This window comes from Dipteris shenzhenensis, chromosome 14, assembly GCF_047967505.1.
Source record: "Dipteris shenzhenensis isolate YYH24624 ecotype China chromosome 14, Dip_SZ_1.0, whole genome shotgun sequence".
Lineage (NCBI taxonomy): Eukaryota > Viridiplantae > Streptophyta > Polypodiopsida > Gleicheniales > Dipteridaceae > Dipteris > Dipteris shenzhenensis.
This window is the reverse complement of record NC_141609.1, coordinates 4,353,069-4,368,293: the sequence shown is the minus strand read 5'-3', so window position 1 is coordinate 4,368,293 and position 15,225 is coordinate 4,353,069. Positions and strand designations below refer to the sequence as shown.

The window sequence follows — 15,225 nt, the reverse complement described above, 5'->3', positions numbered from 1 at the left end:
CCATTGATGAGCTATGCATCTCTTCCAAATCAGTTGCTTGAAAGAAAATGAGGGACCAACTATACTCTATCGATATACCATAAAAGACCATTATTCAAGGCATTTTGAGGGTAATCTTGGCATTGTGTATCTTGGAGGGCCATAAAGATCTCAGCTGCTTCTGTGTGCCCCAATATTATGAATTCCATCCTTGTATATAGTGGAAATGGCATAGCATTGACATGACCATAATTTGGATAATGCATCAGCTATAATATTCTCCTTTCTCCTCTTATATTCAATCCCAAAGTCATGGCCTTGACTAAATTCTAACCACCTCTTTTGCTTTGGAGTGAGAGTATTTTGGGACAGAAAATACCTCAGGGACCTATGATCTGTCCAGACTTTGGAATGACTACCATATAGGTAGTGGCGCCACTTCTTGATTGCATGTACAATACCAAGCATCTCTTTGTCATGAGTTGGAAAGATGTACTCTTTATCACTGAGCTTTCTGCTTTCGTGTTCACAATGACACCATGACCTTGCTTGAGGACAGCCCCAATGCCCTTCCCACTTGCTTCAGCCTCAATCAAGAAAGGCTTGGAAAAATCAGGGCTTGCCAATATTGGAGCTGTTATGAGTGCTTCCTTGAGGTCATTAAAAGCTGACTGAGCCTAAGAGTTCCAAGAAAAAGCACCCTTCTTAAACAAATCTATAAGAGCTGCTGCTCTCTTAGCATAGTGTCTAATAAACCTCCTGTAAAAAGATGTCAATCCCAAAAATCCCCTAAGCTAAGTGATTGTAGTAGGTATAGGCCATAGCTTTACCACTTGAACTTCAGAAGGATCAACTCAAATACCTTTTGGAGTGACAATATGTCCAAGATACTCAACCCTTTGAACCATGAAAGCACATTTAGAAGGCTTGGCATATAGCTGATGTAACCTGACAATTTCCAGCACCTTAGCAACATGTTGGAGATGCTCCTCCTTGCTCTTTCTGTATATAAGTATGTCATCAAAAAACACCAAAACAAACTTGAAAAGATAGGGGCCAAAAATTTGATTCATCAAGTATTGAAAAGTTGCAGGAGCATTAGTGAGTCCAAAGGACATCACCTTGAAATGATAGTGCCCTCTTTCAAACTTGAATGCAGTCTTGAACTGATCTCCTTGATCCTTATTTGGTAGTACCCCGACCTGAGGTCAATCTTGGAAAAGTACTTGGACCCTTTGAGTTATCAAGTAAGTCATCAACCCTTGGAATTGGAAACCTGTTTTTGACAGTCATCTTGTTCAACTCCCTGTCATCACCTGCAAGTAGCATCTTTCTTCTTGACCAATACAAGTGGAGATGCAAAAGGTGATTGACTCGGGGTAATGAATCCCTTATCCAAAAGCTCTTACAGCAATCAAAAGAGGCCTCAAGATGGTAGGAACTAGGATGACCTGCTGTTGCAGAGGAGCTGTGTATCTGCTGTTAGGAATAAGGCATCAAATTCCAGAATCTAGAGCCATTTAAAGCTCTCAGTTCACCATGGCCCCCTTCACAAACAAGGAAAGCTTCCAAAACTGTTTGATGTAGTGTCTAACTAACCCAATTGGGACTAGGTCATACCATTGACACACAAACTGATCAACAGTTAGAGAGAAGAATGTAATCACCATTTCATGTTTGAATTCTTCCCATGTGGCCATAGCTGGTCTTAATGCCTCCACAACGTGTGGGCATAATCCTCAAAATGTAGTACTTCAAACTGAATTTTGGCAATTGAACTTCTTGGGCTTAACTTAAAGTAGTCTTCCACCTTACTTATACATTTATGTAGCTCATCGGGTGAGTTGGACTCTCCTTTGAAATTCTGCAGGACAATCTTGTCCTTGTAGTCCTTGACTAATCCTAACCCTTGTCCAATCTTTTTAGGCCTCATGTCTATTCTCTCTCTCTCTCTCTCTCTCTCTCTCTCTCTCTCTCTCCTATGCCCGTGGCTCCCTTGCTCCCCGCTCAGCTCCTCCGCTCCCCGCTCAGCTCCCTTGCTCCCTGCTCCCCTGCTCCCTCGCTCCTCGCTCCCCCGCTCAGCCACCCCTCGCTCCCCGCTCCCTCGCTCCCCCGCTCAGCCCCTCACTCCCTGCTCCTTGCTCCTTGCTCCCCCACTCCCTCGCTCCTTGCTCCCCCGCTCCCCGCTCAGCCACCTCGCTCCCTGCTCCCCACTCAGCTCCCTCGCTCCCTGGCTCCTTGCTCCCCCACTCCCCGCTCAGCCACCCCTCACTCCCCGCTTCCTCGCTCCCCCGCTCAGCTCCCTGCTCCCCGCTCAGCCCTGCTCCCCGCTCAGCCCCTCACTCCCCTCAGCCACCCCTCGCTCCCCGCTAGCCCCTCACTCAGCCACCTCCCTCCCTCCTTTTCCGCTCATCCCCTGCCCCCCCCTTCTCTGCTCCCCTCGCCACCTTCGCTTTTTTTTTTTCCAAAACAACCACCTCACACTGCACATGCCTCCCATTATGGGGGGGGAACCGGTGCTCCCGCTCCCGGCCGGACACTAAGACCTGCACCCACACCCCAAGAGAAATGGGAGACAAAGCCAAGAAAGACAATAATAACAACAACAACAAAAAGCAAACAACACAACTGAAATTGGAGGATGTGAACACACATTACAACAGAAGTGGACTTGGGGTAGACAGCAAGGCAAAGGTAGGATTCTTCAACCTCTATCTCTACCTCAACCTCAACTCCCGCTACAGTGTCAATTTCATTTTCAACTCCAGCCTCAGCTCCCTCTATCTCTATCTCTACTTCAACTTCAGCCCCCGCTTCAAGCCCAGCTCTAGTTCTAGTCTCAGCTCCCTCTACATCTACGACCAGTGACATACGCATGCCCATGGCACCGGTTGTTGTTCCCTTCCCCTCCTCCTGTTACAACTCTCGCACAGCTTATGGCCCCTACTTCGTAGGTGTCATACATTGTGCCTGGACATGGGTGGGCTGATACACCAGAGGCCCATGAGACCTTGCTCACGGAGATACATAGTTTCCGTGAGCGTGATATGGAGCTGACTCGCTTTGCACGGGAGCAAGTCCGCTTCAAATAAGAGAAAAGCCGCATCATACAGAAGCAGGCGAGGGCCATTCGAGAGCAGGCGAGTCTTTCAGGGACTCAGTCAGGATATCATGCAACTCCGACAGGAGGTCACAGCCATACACACTGTCCCAGGGAGTACCCCGGTGGTCGAGGCACAGATTGCGAGCATGCAATCTACTATTGAGGAGACTTATAGATGGGTTGACAAGGCCAAACTCCTCCGCAAGGATAACCGTTCCGATGGTAGATGCGACTGCGTTCGTGGCTGCTACCCTAGGTGTGGCTGAGCACAGGATAGAGAGGGCATGGCGGGTGGGGAGAGATCCCAACCGAGAGCAACCCCTGATCATATGGTTCCATGACACTCAGGCACGACTTTCAGCTCTACGACGCAGGTCAATACTTCGAGATCAGCCAGCAATCTCTATGGATGAGGACCTCACACCTCTACAGGTTGAGGAGAGGTGCTCTTTGTTGCAGTAGCGGGATCAGGCCCGGAAGGAGGGAAAGTGGACAGAGGTACGAGAGGGACGACTTCTTATAGTCCCCCATAGGGCACCTGCCCCCTCCCCTACATAGGGAAGCCGGGTCTATGAGACTCAGATATCCGAGACCCTGTCCTGCACCATTTGGCACCATTTGGAACTGTAATGGTACCTTACCAAGGAATTTCTCGAAATCCTAAACAGGCCACGACATAGTCTTCTATACAAAGACACATTAGAGTCCAGAGCGCCCTCTTCCAATAGTCAGCGGATATAGATGGCAGTCTGCCTACAGAGATGAGATGAGGGGTACAGGAGGAGTTCGAGGTTCACGTGGAGTTGCAGTCCTTTTCAGATCCACACTTCGGGGGATCATTTCAGTAGAGCACAGAGAGACACATTCCAAATTTCTTTGGATCCGGATACGACACATGGACAGCCGAGATCTGTTTGTCGCAGTTTGCTACTTTCCCCCGGAGACCTCCCACTTTGCCAGAGATATTTGAGGTGATGATGAGACATCCCCATTTGCTGCCCTTTATCAGTCCATCGTTGACTTTTCTAGCCGCGGAGAAGTCCTTCCAGTGGGAGACTTCAACGCGAGGACCAGGGCCCATCAGGTACCACTTCTTGACTTCAGAGATGATTCCACTCTACTGCAAGATGTTGACCTTGAGGAGGCAAGTATGCTACGGGTTTCGGCTGCCAGGCGAGGTCCATTCTCATCTTATGGGCTGGCCCTATTAGACCTCGGCAAGATACATGATCTCATTATCTATAATGGTCTTAACAAATGGCCCGCTTCAAGTGGTTTCACATGCTTTTCACATTGGGGGGACTCCAGTGTTATTGATTACATCATGGGATCCCCTGTCTTCACATCTCGCATTACTGACTTCACTGTAGCACCTCTCCCTCCAAGGGCTGATCATACATACCTTTTCTTTTTCATCTCCACCTCCCCTTTGCCAAGCACCTTCCACCCCACTCAGTGCTTACTCCACCTACCACAATATACGCTTTGATCAAGATCACTCACCTTCTTACTCTGGCCGTCTATACATACTTCTTGCTTGTATTGACTTCATACCCCTTTTAGAGGATCGTGCTACCCTTGTCACCCGCACACTACACGAGGTTGCCATTCACGCTTTTTCCCACACCACCCGCCCACCACCCCCTAGAACCGTACCCTGTAATAGTTGGTACGATGATGAGTGTAAGGCCTTACGCCGTCCTCAGATTCGAAACAAAAAACAGTCTTCTAAGCGCACCAGATACGCTACGTGAATACCGTAGACTGGTGCGGAGGAAGAAACTAGACTTCATTCGTCGAAACGAGGAGGAGCTACTGAACCTTTTGTTTAGAAACAACTGTAAGGACTTCTTGCGGAGATTTCTAGAAGGACAGTCCCCTCCGCCACTCACTGACACCTAGATCTGGTTTGATTATGCACGCACACTTTATGACATCCCAAATCAGCCAGTCCCTAACCTCTCACACATGCCTTGTCTCACATCCTACACCCTCTTCACTAGAGGAGGGGTAAAGGATGCCGTAATGAAACTTCATAATGGCCGAGCGAAGGATCATGAGGGGCTATGCACTAAGTTCATTGCATATGGGATTAACCTCCTAGCCCCGATCTTAGCAAAGCTTTTTAATGAAGCGGTTTGTTTGGGATTTCCACACACTTGGACCATTAACACTATCTCACCCATCCACAAGGCAGGGGATCCATGAGCCTGGAGAACTACAGGACCATTATGATTGGACATGTCATGTCCAAGATTTATGCATCAGTACTTGACTCCGAGGTTAGCACACTTGCAAAGTGTCGAGAACTTAGAGCAGCAGGACAGGCCGGATTCCGACGTGATCATGGAACCATGGACCACATTCTCACACTCAGATGTATCATCGAGGAGGCGAGGTCGCGGAAGCAGAGGGTTTATTGTTGCTTTGTGAATTTCCACAAGGCATTTGACACGGTCCCGAGAGCCCACCTCATACGGCGCCTACACAACTTGGGTTATGACCAAGAGATCATATGGGCTGTCATGGCACTTTACGAGAGAGTTTCTGGCAGAGTTTGGGTAAGATCCGGGTGGACAGACGAGATCATGAGTACCATCACGGTCAAACAAGGGTGTCCGTTGTCACCTACCTTGTTTGGCCTCTACATTGACAAGCTTGAGACAGTGATGCAGACACAAGGGGGTGTAGGTTGCTCTCTTGCGGGCACGTTGATCCAAATTTTGCTCTATGCAGATGACATGGCTCTCTTGTCTTCCTCAGCAGAGGGGCTTCAGAGACACCTAGACGCACTACAGTCCTTTTGTGAGTGTCATGATTTGAAGGTCAACCTGGGTAAAACCAAGGTCATGATCTTCAATACATCTCGAGCCATCATGCGTCAGGAGCAGTTCACATTTGCGGGGTCATCTGTTGAGATAGTTTCATCATACACTTATCTTGGGGTTATCTGCTCCGGACCGAGCTTCACTATGAGACCCGCGATGCAAGCACGCTTGAGTAGAGGGTATGCCTCATTGGCTAGACTAGAGAGGCAGTGCTTCCGCTCGCACTTTCAAGATCCACGCACCAAGGGGTTGCTTTTTGACTCCTTGGCTTGCTCAACGGGGATGTACAACAGCCCTTGTTGGGAGCCAGACTTGTCGGATACAAAGTGGGCCCGTGTGGAGCGGAAGTTCTCATGTTATCACGGATGATTCGTGGTAATTCATCCGTTCCTCACCAGATCATTCAGGCTAAGTTTGGGTCACCCCCTTTACAGCTAGATGCTGCATTTCAGGTCATCACATATCTGTACCGAGTTAGGGAATATGGGGATTATACCTCGGGGTGTAGCAAGCTACCATGGATAGCTCTATCCTCTTCTATGGCACTTGCAGCAGGAGGAGATCAGAGGTGCTAGTATGCACATATAAAGAGATGGTTTGAGCCACTGGGGCTCCACATGGATAGACTACCTCCCTTCTAGTATAGCATGGATGCTCCGTTTTCTCCCCTCTTATCACACGAGGTCAACCAGGTTATCCGTGAGGATCTACTACAGCTACACACTTTTCAGGGCTGGTGGGGACCGAGTGAACTCCCAGTGAAGCTTAGCTTCTACAGAGATCACTTCTTACATATCACAGCGGAGGGTTTCATTGACCCACCAGGATACACACAAATTCACCTACGCCACTCACTGAGGATCTCTCTTGGGCAGTTCCGAGTCTCTTCACACAGACTTCGCATCGAGAACAGCAGAGCAGAGCGACTACCCAAGGAGCAACGCATATGCACACTGTGTGACATACAAGAGGTTGAGACAGAGGAGCATTTCATCTTCAAGTGATTTCATCTTCAGGTGTCCTGTGTACTATGAGATCCGAGGACATTTCCACTACCTCTTCAAGAATAGTTATGGGATTTTAGCCCGTTTCCTCTCCTACCCAGACCAGCGGTGTTTGGCAGGTTTCATTCATGAGGCACTTAGACACCGCGAGAGGATACCCCGAGCACGGAGACAGGAGCAGACTTCTTCCTCAGTTGATCCCTCTCATAGCTCTATCACGGAGTTCTTTCAGCTAGATCACATGGACCCCAACGAGACGAGGCCTCGACATGACCGTGACCCAGAGCCCGTAACCCGACAGCTCAGACAGAGGGTCGACACACAGATCACACTTGGAGACATTCCCTCCTTGTTTAGAGTCGGAGCCTGACCGACGGCGGTCACGGTAGCCCTGGTTAGACGCAGAGCTACGACCAAGAGACGTGCTAGGACTATACCTCTGAGTGGCCGACAGCACTCTATTGCCGACTTCATGCCTCCACTGCCTCATCCATCCTGATATCTTGCTGTTGCCAAGGATGATGATGCTAAGATTGATATATCGTCGACCATCGACATGACTATGTTGTACTTAGGACTTAGTATTGCCATTCTGCATTTTTGCATTTTGCATTGGTATGGATGCTCGTTTAGTAGCTCCACTACCACAGCTTGTTGTATCTGGATTTTCAGTCTCATAGACCCATCGGTCTTCCGAAGACTTTAATAAACTTTCTTTCTTTCTTTCTTTCTTTTGAACATCACCTTGAATAGCCTTCACAAACTGAGTAAAGGTCATGGCTTCTCTCACCTCAGAGTCTAACTAGTTGCAGGCCAACAATTGCTGAATCAAGAATTCGCCTCTCTTCAGGGAGGCCTGATACACTTTGGATGAGCTGGGCACACCATCAAGACCTGTCCCCTGGGCTGGACTAAACTCTGAACCTCTAGCATCAGCCATGAATTCACTCCTACTTGGGTCCAATCCAACCTGTCCCAGTTCCATAGACTTCTTAGGTGGATCATCCCTGGCAATCTCCTTACCCTTTGGCTCAAACCTACTCCTCACTTGATTCACATCACTTCTCATGGTCCTCGACTGAGTGAAAGCATTATCAAACTTGACGTTTGAGTCTCTTTCCACCCCTTCAACCCTTTGTTCCAGCACTGAGGTGAGTTGCCCTAGCTGGCCAAATAACTTTTGCTGCTGGTCCACAAGCTGCTGCATAACCTTTTTATGGTTGTCCATCATTTGTCCATGCTGCTCCAACATGATTGCCATAAGACCTTCAAAATCCAGCTTGTCCTTGTGGTGAGGGGACTTGGTTGGTGATTGGTTAGGGGATCTTGAAAAGGGACTTGCCTCTTCTTGCTCTTGGTCACAGGCCTGAGCATCCTCCATGGGTGCCATTGATTGAACTTGTCTTGTTAAATCAATGTGCATGACATAGATAGATAGCTAAGGGCAACATGGCAACAAGATGATCATTGGGTGTCAGACACACACACACACACACACAGAGAAATTAGGGACACAAAGGGAGGGAAAGAGATAAAGAGAGAGAGAGAGGCAAGGGAGAGAGAGAGAGAGAGAGAGAGAGAGAGAGAGAGAGAGAGAGCAATGAGGGACACAAAGGAAGGGAAAGAAAGCTCGGAAGACCTTGCGGGTCTATGAGAGAGAGAGAGAGACTTTCCAAAGAAAAAACAATAAATATAAAATTGTAATTAAGAGCATTTTTAAGGGCAATACCCATGTATGAAGTACACTTCTCAGTCATTTTCACTTAGGTCTGAAGTCCCTTGGAGCCTTGCCCTTCCGAGAGTTAGAACTAGACCTCCTTGGGGCCATAGAATTAAATGATCCAAGTCAATTGGCACTCGAAAACACAGTCTGAGTGTTTGGACAGTAGACTCTCTGTATGGGCCTGATTTTGAACAGAAAAACACTTTCTGAGCATTGTCTATACCCTATTTATACTCTGTGCAGAAAGATTGATTATATGCACTGTTTGAACAGGGAATGCTCTGCCATGGTACTGTATAGGACTGATCAGTGATTATCACTGGCCAGGATAGAAGAAATGACTGCCACATGGCAGATGCACAGCAGTTTGCACTAATTCCGAGATTTTGAGGGCTCCATTGCCGCGGATTGCTGCAATTTAGGCATAGACAGGATACAATAGAGCAATGTAACACAGAGATCTGAGAAGCCCCAATTTTCTAGGGTCTTTTGGCCGAGAAAACCCTAAATTGTACCTGCTGTAATAAATTCCAAGGCAAATGATAGGCAAAAGGAAATCCTATACTCCCAAACCTGGTACAGATGTTTCCCAGCTGAGGCGACTCAGTACATGCCATCAAAACAGAAATTGGAGCAACAGTTGTCCAGATCGCAGCAAATAAAGAGATCTGATGACACACTATTTCCCTGGCAATTTCTGGCTTGAAAGTGGGAATTTCTTTGAGATTATTGAGGGCTAATGATCAGGAGATCATGCTGAGCACATTGATATTAAAAGCATTCAATTCTGAGCACATTGGCATTTAGGGCTGATAAGAGGCTGACATGTGGCAGAGCAAGATGCAGAACACTTCTGGCGATGAGTTTTGCCACACCTTAGGCTCTAGATGAAGTGCTCCAAATTCCAGAACAAAAGATTAAAAATTCGCCCACAAATCCCCTAAAAGGGCTCTGATACCAAATGAAGCGCAGAAGTACTACTATTTATGCTATCTGCTGCTAGTTTTTTTTTTTTTTTTGGGGGGGGGGGTGGGCGGGCGGGGGGTTGCTGTAGCCTTTCAGGGGGGGGAAGCTAGGAGGAGTAGTGAGGGCAAGAGCGTAATTCAGGACAGCCCATGGGAGGATGGCATGTGGCGAAGGGGGGGAAACCTCCTATGCTAAAGCAAGAAGAGGAGGAACTAAGGTAGAGGGGAGGAAGCAGTGATGCCTGACCAGGGAAATGCGGGTCAGCCCAGCAAGCGACCTTCTCTTAGAATGCTTCTTACTGGATCCTCTAGAGGCTGAACTTGGCCTTTTGTAGTTGAACTCCCATGCTCCAATACCATGATGTGGGAGATGGAGAATTGATCCCACCCAATCAACTTGACTGGGCCTAAAGCAATCAACTGCAAAGCCCCTACTCCTTTCAAGGAGGTAAACGCTTACGGGTGAAGACGGGAGCAGGCCCAATGCGTGATGAAGTATGGGTGGGTGTGCCTCTTGGTTGTATGGTTCAACCACTAGTCCAGGATATGTGAAAAAATTTAAAATATTATTATGCGATTTTCTGCAAACCCAACGTCTGCAAGCTTGCTCTGAGTTCTGTCCGCTTGCGGAGAGTTGCGTCCACCTGGTCCACCGTCCGCCTAGTCCGCCTACGGATGTTCCGTCCTGCGGAGAGTTCCGTCCACTTGCTGAGTGCCAGGGTTTCTGATATGCACCTGCAAACTGGTGCGATTTTCAAGGTCTCCCGCTGTGCGCATGTCACGTCTTTATCGAGGTCTGTGGACCGTTGCTACCAAGGAAAGTAGCAAAACCATGCTCTGATACTACTATAACCCAAACCAGATAAAAATCGCAATTCACTTCGGCACCGTGGAGCAATTCGCAACCGACATGGACTCCTCTGGAGCCAAAATTGCAGTACCCGAGGCAGGATACATGGTGCTGGAAATTCCGTACACTTCTCGAGATACCTACTAGAGCTGTGGAAATTTAATCGCCAATAAGATAGAGTGCTGGGAGAGAAGGGTAAGGAGCAAAACACAGCACTAGGGTCAATAAATAAGGGCTGGACCCCCCCGAAGGTCTTTATTGCAATAGAATAATCTTTGTACAACTGGCTTTTGAAAGAGCATAGAACTAAGTACAATTCTGAATGAATCTGGAAGGCCAGAGGCCTTTCTTTTATAGACTAGGCCTAGCAAAAAGCTAGGGCCTGCTTTCTAAAAGCTACTTTAACAAAAAGCCAAGCTTTTAGAATTTAGCTTTTTTGTTGTTCTAAAGTCCAAAAATCTACACAGAAAATAAAAGAGAAAATGAAAGAGAAGAAAAATGAGGTAGCCAAAAAAAAAATGAAAAACAAAAGGAAGACATACTTAGCAAGTAAAGCAACACTTATGTCGTCATCAATGCTCAAGCATAAACAGCTACACTGGGTTTCTAAAGACCCATCGAGTCTCTATTACACTATTACTCATCCTAGCACGTTACATTTTGAGTTCGTAGAATGCCATGTCTCTGTCACATTCTAGCACGTTACATTGAGAGTTGGGATCCAAACATATCTAACAGTGTAATTTTTTAAGTGAAATTCAAGTTGCAAAACCACCACACCTAAGTGATAAAAGGAAGATTGTTACCTCTTTGGTAGCTCAAGAAGAAGAGAAGTAGGCAAGCCATACTTTTGTAGAAGTAAAAAGACGGCATCTTCCAATATTCCTCGTGGAGCCTTTGGGAGCTTCAAGTGACCAACTGATTTCATTTGGACAATCTCCAAAGTCGCGATATTTTCTGCTGTTTGAACACCACCACAACCTTTAGGCTGGCTTGAATTTACAGCAAATCTTAACATGCTCTTCCCATCCCTATCTTCCAAGTGGCACAATGCTTCTTTAACAATGGGGAACAAAACATGTAAACCATCATCATCAACTCTAGCCTTCCTTCTTAAATCCAACCAACCAAGCTGCTTTAAAGTATCCTTGCAGGATTTTGCATGGATTTTGTCACTTTTAGCCACCCAAACAAGATTATCAGTCATTTCCTCCAGACAATTCTTTGCCAATGTTCCTGCTCTCTTTTCAACCGTGACCTGGATATCTGGTAGCACAAAGGTGAGGTTCATAAAAAAAGGTGGGCTAAATTTGGTCCCAAATGCATAGCAAGATATGCCACCACCTACTATCACTAGCTGGTTGCGTACACGAGTGGCTGAGTGACGTACAAATAAGCAATCACTGGGTAATCTGATTCTTTCATGCCTCCATTCCATTGTGTCCACATTCAATAAGGAAATGACATTAATATGCTTTGTCAATGGACAACCACCAAGTAATAAGAGAGTTCTGTCAACCACTGAGATGGTGTGAGAAAACCTTACCAATGAATTGAATTTCATTGTGCTCCAAAAAAAGGTTTCTAAATCTAAAACAAATAGATCCCCAAGAATTATTCTCCCATCTAAACCACCAAATAGATATAGCTTCTGATCTATGACAGACAAAGAATGAGAGTGGCGAGGTGCTGGCACATCCCCAGTACATTCTATCCGGCTCCACTGCATTGTGGAAGTGTCTAGAACATGAAGATCCCCCAAAGCATTCTGATTATCTAAGCCACCAAAAACGTATATTTTTAACCCAACATTTACTGCAGCATGCCTATGCCTGCAGACAGAAAACACAATACTTGTTCAGTGACAGAATTAAGTTTGCCATTGCAATCAACACTACATGTAAACATACCAATGGCAAATGTATGCATCAGTGTTTACATACATAACATCAGATATGGAGAAACACGCCGTTGAGGTTGAAATGAGTTCTTCTTTAGTTGCTCCTTTCAGTTCTTTCTACTTCAAAAACAAAACGAACTAGAGATTTATTTTGCATGCAAATGCTAAAAATTAATGGGTGCAATGCCTATGTGCTTTCATTAATTGTTGCAGATGCAAGAGAGCAGTAAATTGTTAGAATTATAGATATAATTCAGCAGTGACCAATGTAATATAATAAGCTAGTTAGGGGCACTTTTCCCTCTTTAAGAGATTTTTCCCCTAACCGCAGTTCGTTCACTAACTATGGTTAGTGACTACTAAGGTTTTGTCACTAGGACAAAACCTTATCTTTTCCTTCAGTGTGTTGTACTCTCACTCTCTTCTATTGCAACTAAGCTTTCAGCTTCCAAGCTTCCAGCTCTCACACTCTCTCTTGCTCTCTCTCACTCACTCTATACTCACATTTGGTATCAGAGCGGGTTCAAGAGCCTCGGGCTCCCTGCTCCCTTCAAGGCACCCCTTTGCTTCACGTTTTCAGCTTGCTCCAACTCGTCCGTACAGTCCGTACGACTGTACGGAATTCGACGTATTGTTGCCGTACATTGCCCGTACTGCCTCCGTACAACTCCCGTAAAGACGTCCGTACACATTCCGTTGCAGCGCCGTACATCGTCCGTCCACATTCCATACAGCAACCGTACAGCGCCGTACAGGTCGCCATACCTGCGCAGGAGCATCCGTACAATTTGGCCGTACAATTGGATTTCGTACCTACGCTGACAATTTCGTACTTGCCGTACAGCCCCGTACACACTGTACCGTACAGTCCGTACTGTACCGTACCACATGTACCCTTCCTAGATTTGCATGCATTTCTGTACTTTCAGATCTGTACTTGCAGATTTACATAGGTTGCCTTCAGCCACAGGTGTTCCTTGGCAGGCACATCTTGCAGAAAACCATAGTTTGGTTCAGTTGTTTGGGAGTACATTTGGGGCATTTTGTATATTGCAGACATTGCAATCATTGTGCAATTTTGGAGCTACATCTGGAGCAAAATTGCAGATTTTGTTTAAAATTTGGGGCTTTTACAGACAGATCTGCAGATCTAGTCTGAAATTTGGGGCTTTTGTTCAAAAATTGCAGATTTGGGGCTTTTAGTAATTTTGCCCCTTTCTGGCTGCAATTTCAAGCCACAAATTGGGGCTTTTGTGTTGAGAGAGCATTTTTTGGAGTATTCAGTACATACTGCCTTTCTTGGAGTGTTTGAAGCACTTTTGGCAGATTTTGGAAAGTTTTTGATGCTTGGACAGATTTCTGACAGTGCAAGTACAGAAATCTAAGTTGCATTTACAGCCCGTGCTTGGCTGTGTTTTTTGGAAGTTGTGCATTCCATTCCCAGTAAGGGAATTCAGCTCTGTATCTGCTTCAATCTTTTTCTCAAAAATGGCCCATCAAAATCAGAATGAGTTTTCGTTTGGTGGTCTTTCACAAGAAGACAAGTTGGATGGTACCAACTACTCCCTCTGGAGTTTCATGGTACGTAATATTCTGATTTCTCGAAATCTATGGGATTATGTCAATAGGGATGAGATCCGACCGGCAGATATTGCACCTGCTACCCCTCCTCAGCAAGGAGGTGGAAGAGGTCGTGCACAGGGTGCAGCTGCAGGACAAGTTGTTGGTGCAGCTACAGTCAATACTCCAGAGCAGAAGAGATGGGATTCACGGGATGCCTTAGCTTTGTCATGCATCTCTCTTTCAGTAAAAAGATCTTTCATTCCGCATATCCGGTCGTGTAAGACCTCCAGGGCAGCGTGGGATATCTTGGAAAGCATGTATGCAGCACGGAATGATGCCAGGGTATCTTTCTTAAAAAGAGAGTTGAGCAATACACATATGGAGGAGGGTGACTCCATGTCAGTCCACCTCACAAAGCTACAGGATCTCAGAGAGCAATTGTTAAACATAGATGAAATTATTCCTGATTCAGAGATGATTACCACCACTCTGAATTCTCTTCCTGAGACTTATCTCAGCTTTCACACTTCGCTGAACTTATCATTGAGGGGGGGTGCAAATCCCCTCACTTTTCATGAGTTGATAGGACTTCTGCTTCAGGAAGAGCATACCAGGAAAAATTTGGCTTCACGTGCAGGTGAACAAGACATGCTCTCAAAATTTAAATCAAAAACAAAGGGACAGGGAAAGACATCAGCAAATCAGCCTTCCAGTGGGTCAGGACAGCCTTCACAAAAGGCTAAAAATGATGCAAGCCAGCCCAAAAAGAAGAGTTTTTGTCACTACTGCAAAAAGCCAGGTCATCACATAGCAGAATGCAGGAAAAGGCTTGCAAAAGAAAAGAAAAACAGCTCAGGTATGCCTGTTTCAGATTCAGCCCCTCATGCATCTGACAGTGGGGATGCTGCAGCCAACTTTGTTGGTCAAGATTATGCCTTTTTATCTTGCATTTCAGATTCTAGATTGGCTGTTCCAGATGCTCGGGATAGTACAGCCTCTTGCAGTGATGATACATATGCATTTCTGACTTGTAGCTTTGACTCTTCTACAGATGCATCTGCTTTCAGTGTTAATGAAACACTGAACACATAGTATTTTGACAGCGGTGCATCCAAGCACATCACTTCCAAGAAGTGTCTTTTTACTTCCTTGCATCCACCTCCTGTTAGTAAGAAAGTCACTTGTGCCAACAACTCCTCATATTCAGTACGTGGCACAGGAGAGGTTGAGCTCACTGCCATTGATGGCTCAATTTTCATACTTTCAGATGTCTTATATGTGCCTAGCATAACCAAAAATCTCCTTTCAGT

At 46.3% G+C, this 15,225-nt stretch overlaps 1 protein-coding gene across 2 annotated transcripts in view; it reads right to left on the bottom strand.

The window, feature by feature from the left end:
• The window catches only part of LOC147894087 (Met-10+ like family protein / kelch repeat-containing protein), a 101,865-nt gene that overhangs the window by 63,932 nt on the left and 22,708 nt on the right, over positions 1-15,225 (bottom strand). For both annotated transcript variants that reach the window (XM_087384987.1, XM_087384988.1), the window contains one exon: positions 11,259-12,284. In XM_087384987.1, the coding sequence (XP_087241113.1) occupies positions 11,259-12,284 (1,026 nt within the window). The remainder of the gene's footprint in view (positions 1-11,258; positions 12,285-15,225) is intronic.